Raw genomic sequence first — 18,176 nt, 5'->3', positions numbered from 1 at the left:
AGGGAGGCCATTTAGGGGCACCTGGGTGGTGCAGCTGATTAAGCGTCTGACTCTTGGTTTTGGCTCAGGTCATGATCTCAGGGTCATGAGAACGATCCCCAAGTCAGGCTCCATATTCAGCAGGGAGTCTGCTTGAGATTCTCTCTCTCCTCCCTCGTCCCCTCCCCACCCTCTAAAATAATAATCTTAAAAAAAAAAAAGGAGGCCATTTAAATCCTTTTCTTGACTCTTTAAAAGTAAGGTATTGCTAAAGCTCATTTTGAATAAGTTATAGTAAAACTTTGTTAGTACAATATTAGCTTACATTATTGTCTTATTCTACCAATGTGTAGATATATAAAATGTCTGTCCTAGGTGAAAGTTCTTCCTGCCATTTAAAGTAAATCAATTTCATTTTTTTTCTGAGGCTTAGCTTGGAATGACCACAAAGAATTAAATTATTGTTTCTCAGCTAGTGCATTGAAATACTTGAATGCATCAAAGTGAAAGCCTTACAATATATATCAAAGGCCTTGCAGTTGAAGCAGTCCTAGTTCTGGGGGTTTACCTGATGAAAACAGTCACAATATGTGAAGAAATAGCTTGCTGAAAGTATGTTTTCACATTGTGTGTAGTTTTTTTTCATGGGAAACAGCCTAAACAGCTGAAGAAAATAGTGTAAGTAGGATGGTACAACGGATTATTATGTAGCCATCAAATATGCTGTTGCAGGAGAATATTTTGAAATGACATTAAAAAAAACATGTTGAGAATATACTCTCGGAAATAAGGTTGGAGTAATTGTTATTTTCTTCTTTCTGTTTATCTGTTTTAATAAGAAAAGTCTAGGTATCTAATTTTTTTTTCATTACAACACTAGATCTCTAATTTTTTAAAGCAAAGCATCCTTACCATGTTGTGTCATTCTGAGACTTCTCATTGCAGTCTGTCAGTGTTTTGAATGTGCACTGAGGGCGAAGGTGGGGGGTTGGTGGTGGTGAAGGAGGAGCAGGGTTTGAAGTAGTGCAGGTTAGGTGGATACCTGTCCGTGACCTCAAAGGGATTGAGAGGCTAATACAGATGTATAAGGAATGTATTCCAAAGTTATTATTTTAACATTCAGTGATTTTACTTATATTTATTATTTAAAGAAATCTTAAAGACTTCCAGGGAAGATGGCAGAGTAGGAGGATCCTAAGCTCACCTGGTCCCACGGATACAACTAGGTAACACCCATATCAGCATAAATAACCCCAAAAGTGACGTGAAGACTGGCAGAACAGACTCTCCACAGCTAAATGTAGAGAAGAGGCCATATCCAAGAGGATAGGAAAGATGGAGATGTGGTCGCGAGCCAGACGGATCCACGGGACTGTGGGAGGGAGGGACTCAGCAGCAGTTGTTGGGGAGGGGAGAGAAGCAGACCTCCACAGTAGGCACCCCAGGCACAGGGAAACTGCGTGGGGAAGGTGAATACCCATAACCTTTGGCTTTGAAAACCAGAGGGGCCTCATTTTGTGAGTTCTTACAATCAGCTGGGCTTAACACCTGAAACTTTAAAAATCAGTGGCTCAGCTCTGGGAGAGCTGGATGGTGAGAGAAAACTGAGTCCCTGCCCTTAAAGAGACAACACAACAAATAGCCCTGCTGAGATATAGCATAGAAGCAGCAGTTTGAAAAATGCCTGGGGGATACAGGAGGGAGATTTGTTTATTAATTTCAGAGCATGTACTGGGAGACTTCTTCAAGAACAAAAGAGCTGGTGGGTGCTATCTCCCCTTCCCTGACCCCCAGCCTAGATACAGGGACACCTGTGGGAACCAGGACAGTGCAACACTGTCCACCTTCCACCTAGCTTGCTTTTCTGTGGACTCAGCCTCTCCAAGTAGGGCAGGAGTTTTCCCAGTGGCTGCAGCTCCCCTTGTACAGCTGGCTGGTGTGGACCTCCTGGCACTGTGCACATCAACCCTGCGTTCTGCAGGAGTCCATCCAAAGTGGCATCACAGCGTGGAAGTGAGCAAGCAGCCCTGATGGGCCAGCAGCACTCCAAAGTGACTCCTACCCTGGGGAGAGGGGAAGATAACCACTCATACCAATCCAGCTGTGGCCCCAGCAGTGAGCTGGGGATAGACATCTGGTCTGACTGTAGGCCCTGCCCACAAATAGAAGTTTCTCAAGGGATAATACAGGGAGAGAGCCCTGCAGTTTGGTGCTCCTGCAGCTCTGGCAAACACCTGACCCAACCCAACTCAAGCCCTGGGTGGCCCAGGCTGGCCCACTAACAACACAGGGACCAAACCCGGACCACAACAGGCAAAGAGAACCATTGTAGACTACTGGACTGAAGACGAACATGTCTCAGCCATAATAGTAGGGCACATGCAACACACATAGGAGACAACCCTGAAGCACCAAGTTCTTAAGAACAGGAGACGTTGTACTGCAGGGCATTATAGGACCTCTTCTTCATAAGGCCACTACTTTCAAGAGCAGGAGACATAGCTGACTTTCCTAATACAGAAACAGACACAAAGAGTTAGTCAAAATGAGGAGACAGAGGAATATGTCCCAAGTGAAAAAAACAGGACAAAATCACGGCAAGAGACCTAAATGAAATGGAGATAAATAGTATGCCTGATAAGAGTTTAAAGTAATGGTCATAAAGATATTTGTTGGACTTGAGGAAAGGGTGGACGACCTCAGTGAGACTCTCAACAAAGAGAAAACAAAAAAGAGCCAAGCAGAGATGAAGAACTCAATAACTGAAATTAAAAATACACTACAGGGAATAAATACTAGAATAGAAGAACAGGTCAGAGATCTGGAGGGCAGATTATGAAAAGCTGAACAGGAGAGAGAAAAAATAATAAAAAATAAAAATAGACTTTGGGAACTCGGTAATAACACCATCAAGCATAATAACATTTATAGAGATCCCAGAAGGAGAAGAGAGAGAAAGGGGGCAGAAAATTTACTTGAAGAAATAGTAACCAAAAACTTACCAAATCTGGGGAAGGAAACAGACATAGGAAGAACAGAAGGCACTTGACAATCAACCCGAAGTCCACTAAGATACATAGTAATTAAAATGGTAAAAAAAAAAATTGTGATAAAGAGGGAATTTTAAAAGCAGTGAGAGAAAACATTTACATACAAAGGAAACCCCATAAGGCTATTAGCTAACATTGTTCAACAGAAACTTTCCAGACATATCTTTTGGGAAGCCACAATTCAACTCCCATTGTGAAATAAGTTTGAGAATTTAAAATAATTGGTGGCACGGGCGCCTGGGTGGCTCAGTTGGTTAGGCGACTGCCTTCAGCTCAGGTCATGATCCTGGAGTCCTGGGATTGAGTCCTGCAGCGGGCTGCCTGCTCGGCGGGGAGTCTGCTTCTCCCTCTGACCCTCCCCTCTCTCATGCTCTCTCTATCTCATTCTCTCTCTCAAATAAATAAATCTTTTAAAAAAATGTTTAAAAAATAATAAAATAATTGGTGGCACCCTGGGTCCATTGATAAATGAATGGATAAAGAAGATGTGGTGTCTGTATATATTTATATGTAAATATAATGGAATGTTACTCAGACATAAAAATGAATGAGATTTTGCCATTTGCAACAACATAGAGGATCTAGAGAGTATAGGGGCGCCTGAGTGGCTCACTTGGTTAAGTGACTGCCTTCGGCTCAGGTCATGATCCCGGAGTCCTGGGATCTAGTCCCACATCGGGCTCCCAGCTCATCAGGGAGCCTGCTTCTCCCTCTGACCCTCTCCCCTCTCATGCTCTTTCTCACTCTCTCTCTCAAATAAATAAATAAGTCTTTAAAAAAAAATTATCTAGAGAGTATAATGCTAAGTGAATTAAGCCAGTCAGAGAAAGAAATACCATACGATTTCACTCATATGTGGAATTTAAGAAACAAAACAAATGATCAAAGAGAAAAAGAGACAAACCAAAAAACAGATTCTTAACTATCTTAACTATAGGGGACAAACAGATGGTTACCAGAGGGGAGGTGAATGGGGGGATGGGTGAAGTAGGGGCTCATCCTGATGAGCACTGAGTCATGTATAGAATTGTTGCATCACTATATTGTACACCTGAAACTAATATAACAGTGTATATTACCATCCTGGAATTAAAATTACAAAAAAAAGCCAGGAACAGATCACAAATGCCAGCCTGGTAACTGTGGGGCTTTCAAAGCCATAGTTGGTTTAAAGCCTTGGTTCCCATCATATGCCAACAAAAATCCTATTGACTCAGAATTTTATAAAGTCACTGTGGAAGCCATCTGGATGGCTCTGTGGAATGAGAAAATACATGTGCCACTGGCTTCATCAGATGCGCTCCAGGTGGCCACCCCCAGGCATTGGGGAGCCAAGCGGCACTTGCAGGGGGAGATATTAATTCAGTTGGTATAAAGAAGACGGATGAGAGGCCCTAAGCCTCTAACCTCATGCTATATAATTGCTATATAATTAAACTGGAATATGAGTATGGCAAAAAAAAAAAAAGTTTTAAGGTAATGCAAGTAAATGTTTTTAAAAATCAGTGTAGTAGGCCACAGTTCCCACAACTTCTTATATATAACTTTAGATAACATCCTTTCATGTCTTCCCTCTCTTTACTCACCCACTCTCCATGAACCAAGGACATTAAAAACGATGCACTTGCTTTTACTTCTCCACCTTCTACTGCTAGACTTCTTTCAGCTATGATGTTAATTTTGCATTGTCAAGGTTTACTTCTCTCTTCCAGTCATAATTGTCTTCCTTGTTTAATCTATAGGTCATATCTAACAAAAACAAGGGCATTTATATTTTTATGATCATCTTTAACAAAGAAACAAGGAAGATGGTCAAATGCCAAGAAAAGGAAATGTAATTTATGTCACTGTGTTGTTTTGCTTTCTGTTGTTTTCAAAGAAATGATTCATGTGTCAAAATCAAAATGAATTCTCTTTTCTTCTACTCCCTTGCATTGTCCCCTATTTTAATGTGCTTCATATTTGGACTGTAACTTTGTTGTTTAGCGCTTTGCCCACTTTTTGAAATCTTTTTGTCTATGGTGTTCTGAAGTAGTAGGAGTACATCTAAATGTGTCTTCATCCTGCTTTACAGTGACCAGTCCTTTTCTGGGGTTGTCTTGGACTCTAGAATATCTGTTTTCTGACTTGAGCTTCCTATCAGATACATCCATTGGACTGTTCATCTGTCTTTTAACCTTTTTTCTCCCTTTGCTTTCTCTGTGCCATTTTCTAGATTTCTTTGGCTTTTTTTTGTTTCCTTCCTATAAATATTTGACTTTTTTAAAATTTTATTTTATTATGTTAATCACCATACATTATGTCATTAGTTTTTGATGTAGTGTTCCATGATCCATTGTTTGTGTATAACACCCAGTGCTCCATTCAATACTTTCCCTCTTTTATACCCATCACCAGGCTACCCACCCCCCCACCCCCCTCCCCTCTAGAATTATCAGTTTATTTCTCAGAGTCCATAGTCTCTCATGGTTCATCTCCCCCTCCGATTCCCCCCCTTCATTTTTCCCTTCTTACTATCTTCTTTTTTTTTAACGTATAATGTATTATTTGTTTCAGAGGTACAGGTCTGTGATTCATCAGTCTTACACAATTCACAGCGCTCACCACAGCACATACCTTCCCCAATGTCTATCATCCAGCCACCCCATCCCTCCCACCCCCCACCACTCCAGCAACCCTCAGTTTGTTTCCTGAGATTAAGAATTCCTCATTATCAGTGAGATCCTATGATAATTGTCTTTCTCTGATTGACTTATTTCTCTTAGCATAATACCCTCTAGTTCCATCCACGTCGTTGCAAATGGCAAGATTTCAATTTTTATATACGTATTTTTAATTTTCCTGATCTCATTTGTTTTCCCATAGTTACCTTTTTATAGCCGCTTATTCTTGTTTTATGATGGTAAGATTTTCTCAAAAACTCTTAGCTTTTTGTTTGTTTCTAATGCTCTTCTCTTTCCTGAATTATTGCCATTTCATCCTGAAATGTCTGATGAGCAATGAGAAATTATTTGGACCAGGTAGGATAGGTTTCCTTTGCTATATTGTAAGTAGGAATATTTCCTCATAACACCTGCCCCCTGGTAAGAAGGTAGAGGTTTTGACTGTCAAATTTTGCTATATGAGTATGTTTTGAATTGGAGTTGGGCTCCTTGGATGCCAGAGTGAGGAGGCTTTATTTTGGAGTTCCAATACCCTCATTAGATGCTGTAGCTCCCCTCACAGTGGATGGATCCATTTCTCTAGAACAGTGCTCTGGTTTTTGTTAAACAGTAAAGCCTGGCTTGCTGGAATGCCCTCATTTTTCACCTACCCGCCTATCCACCCACCTACTAAAGAATTCTGAACAGCTATTCTGTGAGTTGTCTTTAGTTGATTATCCTGTTTCCTTTTAGCCATCTACTGAAAGGAGGAAAAGTTTCATCTATGTAAGAAACAAGGAATTCCCTACTTTTCATTCCTGCCAACTCCAACCTAGAAGGCTCCCACTTCTCTTAGATCCTTGTAACTTTTTCCTGTGTGTATTTTGGACTTTATTTTGTTTTATTCATCAATACTTTCCCACTTCCTTTAATTCCTTGTAACTTTTTCCTGTGTGTATTTTGGACTTTATTTTGTTTTATTCATCAGTACTTTCCCACTTGCTGTTTTCTAAAATTTCAAGAGCTCTTGTTTATCGATAACACCTCTGCACACCCTAGAACTTCTCTTTACTTATTTGGTGACTACCATTTTGGTGGACATTTGGAGAGGGGCAGGCAAGCATATATGCTTATCCTGCCATTCTTAATGGCAAACTGCTGAAGTAATATTAGATACACCATTGAACTTTTTTTTTTTACACTAATCTGTCCTTTATCTTCCTCAGTACCTTGTGGATCCTGAATAGTTGACATGTTGAAGAAATTAAAGTCAGTATATGTACTGATTGAAAATTGTTTAACTTTTTAGAATCCAGGAGCTAATGTCTGATGATCAGCGAGAAGCAGGTCGGATTCCACGAACGATAGAGTGTGAACTTGTTCACGATCTTGTGGATAGCTGTGTCCCAGGAGACACAGTGACTATTACTGGAGTTGTCAAAGTCTCAAATGCTGAAGAAGGTATTGTATAACTCTTTTCTCATTTTGATTGTTTCTTATTAATTTGTCAGCATTCATCTTCTTTCAAGATTCTTTTGAATCTCCACTAATAAGGGAATTCCTTGTTTCTTACATGGGTGAAACTTTTCCTTTAAAATAAAGGTTTATTTGTAGCTTATTGTGCCTTTGTTTTTCATTCCATTCGAATCTTTGTAGAGAAAATGAAATACCAATTACTGTATTTCATACTTTGAAATTTACAGGTTCTCGCAATAAGAATGACAAATGCATGTTCCTTTTGTACATTGAAGCAAATTCTGTTAGTAATAGCAAAGGACAGAAAACAAAGACTTCTGAGGATGGGTGTAAGCATGGAGCATTGATGGAGTTCTCACTTAAAGACCTTTATGCCATCCAAGAGATTCAAGCTGAAGAAAACCTGTTTAAACTCATTGTCAAGTATGTATGAGATTATCTGAAGTTTTACTATGTATATGCAGTGCTCTTGGCTACAAGTAACAAAAACTAGTCAAAATGGTTGCAAATTACAGTTCACAGGTCAAATCCAACTAACTGCCCATTTTTATATGGCCCATAAGCTAGGAATGGTTTTTACATTTTTTAATGGCTGAAAAAAAAAGACTATTAAATGACACACAGAATTACATAAAATTCAAATTTCACTTCCTGTAAATAAACTTACTGGAACACAGCCATAATCATTTATTTATATAGTGACTGTTCCTTTCCAGCTGCAGTGGTAGAACTGAGTAGTTGCAACAGGGAATGGCTCACAGATATTTACTGTCTGTACCTCTATGGAAAAGTTTGTTGATCTCTAGTTTAATCCATAAAGAAAATTTACTATCTCACAATTGAAGTTGGTTACTCAGCAGAAGTAGTGGTGGGACTGTGAATTCCAGTCATTTCAATTGGTTGTATGTAGGAGGTTGTTTATTTTTAAAGAGCAAGAAAGAGAGGGACGCCTGGGTGGCTCAGTTGGTTAAGCATCTACCTTCAGCTCAGGTCATGATCCCAGGGTCCTGGGATGAGTCCCACATCGGGCTCCTTGCTCAGTGGGGAGCCTGCTTCTCCCTCTGCCTGCACTCCCCCTGCTTGTGCTCTCTCTCTTTCTCTCTGACAAATAAATAAATAAAATATTAAAAAAAGAGAGCAAGAGATTCACATGGAAGTCAGTATTTCATAATACTCTTTTATTTCCACGTTATTGTCATGCAGTAGAGAAGAAGCAAAGTAGAGGCAATTTTTGCTTTCGTGGTTAAGAGCTGTTTTTATTTTTTAGTTTTTTTGTTTTTAATTTTCACTAAATCTAAGTTAGAATCCCACTTCAAACACTTCCAGTATGGTTGGAAGCATGTTACTTATTACCTCCTTCATTTTTCTCATCTTAGAAATAATTCCTGCCTCAGATTGTTCCAAGGATTACATGAAATTTTATAATGTATTTAACATAATTAACACAGCATGCTGTTATTTTAAAAACTTTTAAACAATTTTTTGGGTAATTTTGAAGAAATAGAGGAAAACGAGAGAGACTGAAAAATAGATGTACCTAACAGTAGTAAAGACTGAGGTTTTGAAATGTGTTGTATTAGAACACTTAACCCTGGGGACGCCTGGGTGGCTCAGTCGGTTAAACATCTGCCTTTGGCTCAGGTCATGATCCAGGGGTCCTGGGATCGAGTCCTGCATCGGGCTCCCTGCTCAGCAGGGAGCCTGCTTCTCCGCCTGCCACTCCCCCTGCTTGTACTCTGTCTCTGACAAAGAAATAAAATCTTAAAAAAAAAAAAAAAGAACACTTAACCATGTTGTGTTTTCCTTAGTTAGGCTTAGGGCACTAAGAGAATTTGACTCTTTCTCCCTTTAATATGTTAGAGTCAGCTGAGAAAAGTATAGAGTTCCTCAGGGGGTCTTTGTCCTTAAACCCTCAGAGACTTCTGAATAGATAGCCATCCAGACCTACCCTGGGAGAAGGGGTACTCTGAGCTAGAGTGAGGGTGTAATCTGTGGATCAGGGACAGTGTGGTGAGTGGGCTGTGAGCAGGTGGGGAGGAGCCACTTGGTTGAAGATCAAAACACCTCTTTGATTGGTTCCTCTTACCCATTTTGAATAAGAACGAACCTTTGCAGTGGTCTTTCTGCCATACTAGAAAGGTTTTCTTCTCACAGGTTGCTTTTACCCTTTAGTTCTGTATTTGTGATTTCAGCATTAAAACTAGAATTTTTCATGGTTGTCCATTTGTTAATCTTGTAGGGGTTGGCAAATTAGTCAGGCTGCCTGGTTTTGTAAATAAAATTTTATTTGAACACAGTGCCATCCATTCATCACATAATTGCTTTCACACAAGTTGAGTAGTTGTGACCCAGACGGTAAAACTGAAAAGATTTATGACGCCTTTTATTCTGGCCTTTTAAGAAAAAGTTTGTTCACCTTTGCTAGAATAACAAGTGGAGGACCATGAAAGGAGAATGGAGAAGACAGTGGAAGGTTATGTTTTAGTTTAGGTTTCTTAAGAAGCAACGATTTGGGTAAGCATTTATTTGGGAGGTGATCCCCCGAAATACTGGTAAGGGAATGGGGGAGTGAGAAGGGGTGGTAGTCAGTGTATGGTGCCTAAAGTAGAAGACCATGATTATGAGATCACCAGCTGGTGATATATCAACACTATATTTAGTTACTTAAGATGCTTTGCAAAGGGGCACCTGGGTAGCTCAATCAGTCAACTCTTGATTTTGGCTCAGGTCATAATCTCAGGGTCCTGAGATCGAGCCCACGTTGGGTGTGGAGCCTGCTTGAGATTCTCTCTCCCTCTTCTCTGCCCCTCCCTGCCCCAGCTCACTCACTCTCTCTTTCAAAAAAATAAATAAAATGCTTTACAAGTTTTATCTCCCTTACACAGGTACAATTTTTAAAGCATTCTTTCCTTTATGAATTAACCAAGAATTTTGAGAAACTTACTGTTTGAATAAAATGTTTTGAGTTGTTTGAGTGATGTAAATTTTATGTTTGCCTTTTTCTTGATGCTAAAGCAAGTTAAGCAAGTTGTAAAGTAGATCTTGTAATAGATTGATGAAGCATAAATAAGAATTTATAAGTTGTATTCTGTTTTTCAGCTCACTTTGCCCTGTCATTTTTGGTCATGAAGTAAGTACTTCATCTTTACCCAAAAATATATAAAGTTGGCAAAAATAGCTAATTTTTGTTAGTCACTTATTTGTATTTTAATATGTCATTGTTCTCCATAAATGAATGATGTGAAAGGCAAACTACAGCTCCTTGTATGAACAAGATGCTTACTAATTTGAGCTAATGGGAATGAGGTACCTTAAAAGTGATTTTGGGCACTAAGTGTTAAAGCGGAGACTAGCAAGTATTCCCCAGTTTTGTGGAGTAGATTCATGCCTTGCAAAGTAGGTCTTTATTCAGTGACTTTAAAGATACTTCTTTGATTTTATGTGCTTCCTAGTTTTTGCTTTTAATCATTTACATTACAGAAGTTTGTATTTTAAGTTAATTTCCTTAGGGGGGAAAAAAGTAAAATTCAATCATGCTTTTAAAAAAAATTCTCAAGTAAATGTAAATATAGAAGGAGAAGCATCCCTTTTTTGCTAGTCATCTTTGTGTCTTTCTCAGTTTTGAGGTTTTTCTCCCCCTCCCTCTTCTTTCACACTTGAGCTTGTTAAAGCAGGCTTGGCATTAGCACTCTTTGGAGGAAGCCAAAAATATGCAGATGACAAAAACAGAATTCCGATTCGAGGAGATCCACATGTCCTTGTTGTTGGAGATCCAGGCTTGGGAAAGAGTCAGATGCTACAGGTAGGAAATCAGTCATCTAGTATTTGATGTATTCCTGATGAAGTGTATGACTGATTCGCAAGTGAATTTTCTCAAAGCATGTAGTATTTGTGTGCCAGAGGATATAGTTGGTCTGACGGTAAAAGTGAATTGGGGTTTGTGTGAGTAATACATCACTTCTGTCTGGCCATCCTTCCAAAGAGATTACACAGGCTGTGCAGACATGGTGGTCTGTTGAGATGTCAACTATTGTGAAATGTCAGCCATTTCTCTAACCCCCCTTTTTTTTTTTTTTGGTATCAGCTTTGCTAGTCTTTTTTGTTGTGACTTCACCTATGACCAGAATAGTTTGAGAAAGTAAAGAGCAGAGAAGCAGAGTCATGCATTCTCTCTTCACACTATATAAAGTGTATTGAGCTATAGGAATAGTCTGATAAAGGTAAGAGATCAGTCTGTGTGCATCTCCACTGCTTCTCTCTAAAGCAAGGCAACTTCTGTGGCCAACTTCTTGTTGGTGCCCAAGAAGATTCTGCCTCTGCCAGTCGGAGCCTAGTGGTTCTCCCCACCAGGACTTATGATGGCTCTAGGAGGTTCTGCTTGTTGGAATACTTGTGGTTACCTGGGAGTGACACCTGGTAAGCCAGTCATAATGTCCTTTCTGAGAATGCCCATGTGTCCCATTCCTTCCCACCACCCCCAGTGTGGAAAAATGTGACCAGACCAGGGGTCCTTGGTAAGTTGTAGTCCTGTGGCTACTGAGTCTTTATTCAGGGGTTGGAACTCTGGCTGCATATCAGAATCATCTTTGGAACTCTGAAAATCCTGGGGCCTGCCCTAGTCCAACTGAATTAAGAGCCTCTGGATTAGGATTCTAGTGTCTGTGTGTGTACAACCTTCCACAGGGGATTGTGCGGTGCAGCCAGGATTGAGAACCGCTTTGACCTCATCATTGCATTATAAACCCATTGTCTTTCACGTCAGAGTCATTATTTATCCCCTATGCTTGATTGTTAAACCAGTCATCATTTTAATTCCTAATCTGACATTTCATCTATGTTTCCATGTTCCTTTGAACCAGTGGGGTCTACTTTAAAAAAAAAAAAATTCTGTTCTGAGCTCTTACTACAAGCCTGACAACTGAGCCATAGAGCGCCCAGTTGTAGCAGAAACAGGTGATTATAAAAATGAAAGCAGGATACTTAGCCGGACTGTGCATGTAGACGGTACATGTGGGGACCTGAATTGTTACCGCTTTCGTTATATCTGTGATATATATATATATATATATATATCGTTGTATATGTGTGTGACTTTTGAATTAGTGTATTTATAGGTAGAAGCCTGGTTTAACCTCCACAGTGTCTGCTTATCTATACAAATAAATCTTATAATTTATACATTTTGCTTATGGTGTATAAAACTTCCATTTTTCTCTTACTCTTTTTTTTTTTTTTTTAAGATTTATTTATTTAGGAGTGCCTGGGTGGCTCAGTCAGTTATGTCTGCCTTCAGCTCAGTTCATGATCTCAGGGTCCGGGGATCAGTCCTACATCGGGCTCCCTGCTGAGTGGGGAATCTGCTTCTTCTACCTCTGCCCCTCCCCCTGATCATGCTGTCTCTCGCTCACTGTCTCAAATAAATAAATGAGATTTTAAAAAGAAAAGTTTAAAAAAAAAATTTGAGAGAGGAGAGTGCACCCGTGCACCTGCTAGCACAGGGGGGAGGAGGAGAGGAAGAGGGAGAGGGAGAAAGAGAATCCCAAGCAGACTCCCCTCCAAGTGCAGTGCCTGACGTGGGGCTTGATACCACGACCCCCTAGATCATGACCCGAGCCAAAAATCAAGAGTCGGACGCCCAACCGACTGAGCCACCCAGATACCTCTCTCTTACTCCTTTTTAATTTAAGAAATAGGTCTTGGCAGATAATGGTTTCAAAATACATTTAATGGTACTGAAAAAAATTTAATACCAAGAAATGACACTGGCAGTTTTTCATGTTTTTTAGACCTGGAATAATGCCATTTAACTTAATTTAAAAATAGAAACTGTAATATTAGTGGAAATTAAATGTTGTAAACAGTGGAGTATATTGTATGTAAGTCTTCCAGCCCTGCTAAACCAAAGTTTTTTAAAAATTAGGTTAACACTAACGGTTATGAATTGTTTACTTACGTTTTTTTTAAAGATTTTATTTATCTATTTGAGAGAGAGAATGAGAGACAGCATGAGAGGGAGGAGGGTCAGAGGGAGAAGCAGACTCCCTGCTCAGCAGGGAGCCCGATGTGGGACTCGATCCCAGGACTCCAGGATTATGACCTGAGCTGAAGGCAGTTGCCTAACCAACTGAGCCACCCAGGCACCCCTGCATTTTTTTTTAAAGATTTTATTTATTTTTTGACAGAGAGAGAGACAATGAGAGAGGAAACAAGCAGGGGGAGTAGGAGAGGGAGAAGCAGGCTTCCCGCTGAGCAGGGAGCCCAATGCGGGGCTTGATCCCAGGACCCTGGGATCATGACCTGAGCCACCCAGGCACCCTTACTTTACATTTTTAATCCTATTTTCCTCTGACCATTTTAGTAAGCCATCATCATCCTCCTAGACGAATAAGGAAGTACACATAACAAAAATAATGATAGCTACTGTTTATAGGCGCGACACCATAGGGTCACTTGGGTTGGGCACTGCACATGTCCAGCGTGCATTATCAACATAGCAGCGTGAGTACTGCCTCCTGCGGTTGTGCAGTGCATAGCATACACAATGGCCTAGCATTGGGTGTGTGTGCCAGGTACCAGATAAGTGCCTTACATACATGATCTCACTTACTCCTCAGGGATATAAGTGACAAAACATAAGGAAGCTGAGGCTGAGAGAGATCTAAGAGCAGCGTAGCCAGTACACGGTAAAGCAAGATTTAAACAGGTCTGCCTGACTCTGGAGGTCCATGCTTTTAATTCTTGTGCTATTTAACCACTTTTCTGACCTGCCATAGCTTGTTTACTCACAAGGTGAGCATTATTGAGCCGTTTTATTACCTGCTGTATAAAGAAGTATTGAAGCCTTTGAAATTAAAATTGGCCCTCATGTTTTTTCTGTTTGAACTTGAAAATGAAGCATAAAATGAAACTGTGTAGTATTCACATGACTGTAGACATCAGAGACAGGCTGGCTGGGTTTAACTGAATCCTCACTTCACACCTTCACAGCAATGTGAGTTACTCTCTGCAGGCCTTGGTTTTCTATGTCACAAAATGGGGGTGTAATAATACCTTTCTATTAACTGTGGTAATAAAGATTGTACAATAAAGCTATTAGAAGAATACTTGGCATATAGCTGATATTTGTGAGCAGTCACTATTAGCTATTTTTTCCCTTTTACTTTATCTGATTTTTAAAAAAAAATTTTTTAAAGACTTGAGAGAGAGAGAGCACGCCGTGGGTGAGGGCCAAAGGGAGACGGAGAGAGAATCCCAACCAGACTCCATGCCCAGCGTGCAGGCCGACGCAGGGCCCGATCTCACGACCCTGAGATCGCCATCTGAGCTGAAACCAAGAGCCTGACGCTCAACTGCGCCACCCAGACACCACTGGCTGATTCTTTTAAACCTTTTGTTTCCTTAGGCAGTATGCAACGTTGCTCCACGTGGTGTGTATGTTTGTGGTAATACCACAACTGCCTCTGGTTTGACTGTAACTCTTTCAAAAGATAGTTCCTCTGGAGATTTTGCTTTGGAAGCGGGTGCTCTTGTACTTGGCGATCAAGGTAAGAGACCAAACTCTCCACTGTTTACGACATTTAATTTCCCTAATTACAGCTTCTATTTTTAAATTGAGCCAAGGGTTTTAAATGCATTATTCTAGGTCTACTGGAGCTTTGGGGATTTTTTTAAGCCTTTTCCTTTCCAGTTAATTTCTTTACATTCTGTTCAAGAGGCATTTGGACAGCACTATATCAACCATTGAGTTGAGAATGAGTGCCAGAAAAAATAACTGGAAATACAGTTTATACTGCAGAACTGAAACTGGTACTTACTGTCATTCATTTTCAGACTCTTGCTACAGACACAATTATATATAAAAATCAATCAAGTCAAATAGGTATAGATTGCTTCTTGCACTTCCCATTTCATAACAACCATCATATTTGTGATCATTTGTTTAAAGCCTGTTTTAAAACTTCACATTAAGTGGGAAGATTTGGTCATCCTGTTAACTGCCATATTCACATTGCCCAATACGTAGGTGCACAGTAAATACTTGCTGAATGCATTACTATTACTTAGCCCAGAATAGATCTAGATGCCCTCGAACTAAAAATAAGGTGAATGTTATCCTTTTACTCTGAGGACTTAAAATAAGAATTTAGAGCTATTACTTTATAATTAGAAGTTTTGCTGTATTTTAACCCATCTCATTGGATGTTTTTCAGGATTTGATTGACAGTTTATAAGAGATCCAGTTGGAGGGCTCAGCAAGAAGGGATCTCTAACTAAGCTTTGCTACCTAAGTTTCTCATGGTGATGCTTTAACCCTATTGAAAAACATGTTCCTATGCATGTGTCAGGCAGTGCCCAGATTCCAGTCAAGGTCATTCATTCCTTTGTTTCCCAGTGACCTCCACATTTCTGAATCCAGATCCTCTCAGTACCCCCACTTGCCCCCCCTCTTCCTTGATACTTTACCTCCTTGGTTTCCAGGACATTACACTCTTCTCGTTTTCTTCTTATTTCATTGACTGTTCCTTCTCAGTCTTGTTCTTTATCTCCCCAACCTTAACTGGTTGGCACCTCCAGATGCTTCGTTAATGTACCTTTTTTTTCTTAGTCTATGTTTACCTTCTTGATGATCTTATCTAGTCTCATGGCTTTGCCTACATATTTGCTGAAAATTTCCAAATTTATATATCTTCTTTAAGCTCTAGGCACATATTTCTTATTGCCTGTTATTGCAGCATTTCCATAACTTCTTCAAACTTAACATGTCCTAAGCTGAAATCCTGATGTTCCCCTTCAAACCTATTACAGTCTTTCCCATCTCAGTCAGTGATAATTCCATTCTTCTGTTTGCTTACATCAGAAAATGTGCAGTCATCCTTGACTTTTGCTCATACCCCATATCCAGTCTATCAACAAATATTGTGGGCTCTACCTTCCATATATATCCAGCATCCAGACTCTTCCAGTGCTGCTGTCATCTCTTACGTGGATTAGTAGTGTGATCTCATAGTTGGAATGCGTGTGACCACCCTTGCCCTTCCTGTTGTTCTTAACAAGGCAGAGCGATCCCGTTAAAACTCAAATCAAGTTATTCTCCTTAGAACCCTCCAGTGGCTCCCTATCCCACTCAGAGTGAAAGCTCAAGGCTTGACAGTGGTCCAGGGCTATTCACATTCTGGCCTTTTCATCACCTCTTTTGCATAATTATCTACTATTCCCCTCTTATTCTCCGGCTACAGTGGCCTTCTTGCTATACTTGGGATGCCGCCAGCACTCCAGGCACGTCACATTCCTGCAGTAGGCTTTTGTACTTGTGCTTCCCTTACCCCAGACAGGTCTGCAAGGCTTGTTCCCTTTAAGTTTTTGCTCAACTGTCCTCTCCTTACTCAGAAAACTCATCTTAGGTAATTATGCCTATCTCTTGTAATTGCTGAGATACACTATCTTTTGAATATGTATATATCTTATCTCACCTGTTTGAATGTAAGTCTTTGAGCTTTTTGAGGGTCACTCTCCTATTTTCATTTTTATAGCCCTCACAACACAGTGCCTTGCCTACAGAAAATGCTGAATGAGAAAATACTACATAAAAGTTAAGACAAGTGTTTTATTTGCTGTAAAACATACACATTCTCAACCATATGACATTTTATAATTTTAACTGCTGGAAATAACTACAAATAATTCTTTTTTTTTAAAGCTTTTTTTTTTTTAATTTTATCTTTTGACAGAGAGAGAGAGAGTGAGAATAGGAACACAAGCAGGGGGAGTGGGAGAGGGAGAAGCAGGCTTCCCCCTGAGCAGGGAGCCCGATGCGGGACTCGATCCCAGGACCCTGAGATCATGACCTGAGCCGAAGGCAGACGCTTAACAGTCAACTGAGCCACACAGGCGCCCCGAATTACAGATAATTCTTTATGGTGAAATAGTTTCCATCCTGTAAGATTTGGAACTTGACCAAAGAAAGCTTTTTCTGTATTATTTTACTGTGATTGTAGGTATTTGTGGAATAGATGAATTTGATAAGATGGGGAATCAACATCAAGCCTTGTTAGAAGCTATGGAACAGCAAAGTATTAGTCTTGCTAAGGCTGGCATGGTTTGTAGCCTCCCTGCTAGAACATCCATCATTGCTGCTGCAAATCCAGTTGGAGGACACTACAATAAAGCCAAAACAGTTTCTGAGAATTTAAAGTAAGTCTCTCTAGATATTTATACCTTTAGTATATTGAAGCCTTATAAATCACTAAGAAAAAGATAACTGAGGACATGATGGTTCACAGAAATGATAAGTTCCAGTAAATGTACAAAAACGTGTTTGAGCACTACAAATTAAAACAGTGAAGTATCATTGATAGCTATTAGATTGGCAAACATTTTAAATATTAATAATCATTATTGGCAAAGGGTTGGGGAAATGGGTTCTCACATATTCAAGTTAACATACTGAAGGACAACTGGCATATTTATTACTATTTTTTTTTTAGAGAGCAAGCACGAGCAAGTGGTGGGGGGTGCAAAGGGAGGAGGAGAGAGAGAGATCGCAAGCAGACTCCATGCCCAGTGTGGAGCCTGACTTGGCTCGATTTCACAACCCTGAGATCATGACCTGAGCCAAAATCAAGAGTCGGACACTTAACCAAATGAGCCACCTAGGTGCCTCTGTTTATCGATATTTTAAATGTACATTCGATTTGTTGTAGCCAGTTCTACTTTTAGGAATCATACCCACAGAAATAGTCACACAAATGCACAAAGATGTATTTACAGGTTGGGTATGATGGCATTATTTATCACAACCAAAAATTGGGAACAACTTAAAATGCCCTTTGATATGGAAGTGGTTAAACTATGGCAAGGCTGTACAGTGGAAAGTAGCAATTATAAAAATGGAAGTAGCTCTGTGTGTGCTGACAGCTCTGTGCTTTGCTGTAAATGGGGTATGATCCCACTTCCAAAAACAGTTTGTATTTGTATGTGTGTATGCTTTTTCTTCTAATTTGTTCTGTATAGGTTGGACAAAAGGTACAGA

General features: G+C 40.0%; 1 protein-coding gene and 1 long non-coding RNA gene across 5 annotated transcripts in view; one reads left to right on the top strand and one right to left on the bottom strand.

Moving 5' to 3' along the window:
- Positions 1 to 18,176, bottom strand: part of LOC114216421 (uncharacterized) — a 45,838-nt gene that overhangs the window by 5,111 nt on the left and 22,551 nt on the right. For 2 of the 4 annotated variants that reach the window (XR_003610776.2, XR_015768985.1), the window contains one exon: positions 16,922 to 17,302. The exons of 1 other annotated variant lie outside the window; for it this stretch is intronic. This is a non-coding gene — a long non-coding RNA (uncharacterized LOC114216421). Of the gene's footprint in view, positions 1 to 4,615; positions 4,779 to 16,921; positions 17,303 to 18,176 lie in introns of those variants that run through there. One more of the 4 variants, XR_015768983.1, reaches the window with a different exon arrangement.
- The window catches only part of MCM8 (minichromosome maintenance 8 homologous recombination repair factor), a 41,380-nt gene that overhangs the window by 13,938 nt on the left and 9,266 nt on the right, over positions 1 to 18,176 (top strand). The window contains exons 9-14 of the mRNA XM_028113000.1: positions 6,981 to 7,132; positions 7,375 to 7,570; positions 10,247 to 10,277; positions 10,809 to 10,949; positions 14,550 to 14,691; positions 17,143 to 17,338. Coding sequence (XP_027968801.1) covers positions 6,981 to 7,132; positions 7,375 to 7,570; positions 10,247 to 10,277; positions 10,809 to 10,949; positions 14,550 to 14,691; positions 17,143 to 17,338 — 858 coding nt within the window. The remainder of the gene's footprint in view (positions 1 to 6,980; positions 7,133 to 7,374; positions 7,571 to 10,246; positions 10,278 to 10,808; positions 10,950 to 14,549; positions 14,692 to 17,142; positions 17,339 to 18,176) is intronic.

This window comes from Eumetopias jubatus, unplaced genomic scaffold (assembly GCF_037043125.1).
Source record: "Eumetopias jubatus isolate StellerSeaLion01/CBP00866 unplaced genomic scaffold, mEumJub1_p1.0 scaffold_9, whole genome shotgun sequence".
Classification (NCBI taxonomy): Eukaryota; Metazoa; Chordata; class Mammalia; order Carnivora; family Otariidae; genus Eumetopias; species Eumetopias jubatus.
The sequence above is the reverse complement of the archived record's forward strand: the minus strand, read 5'-3'. Positions and strand labels throughout refer to the sequence as shown.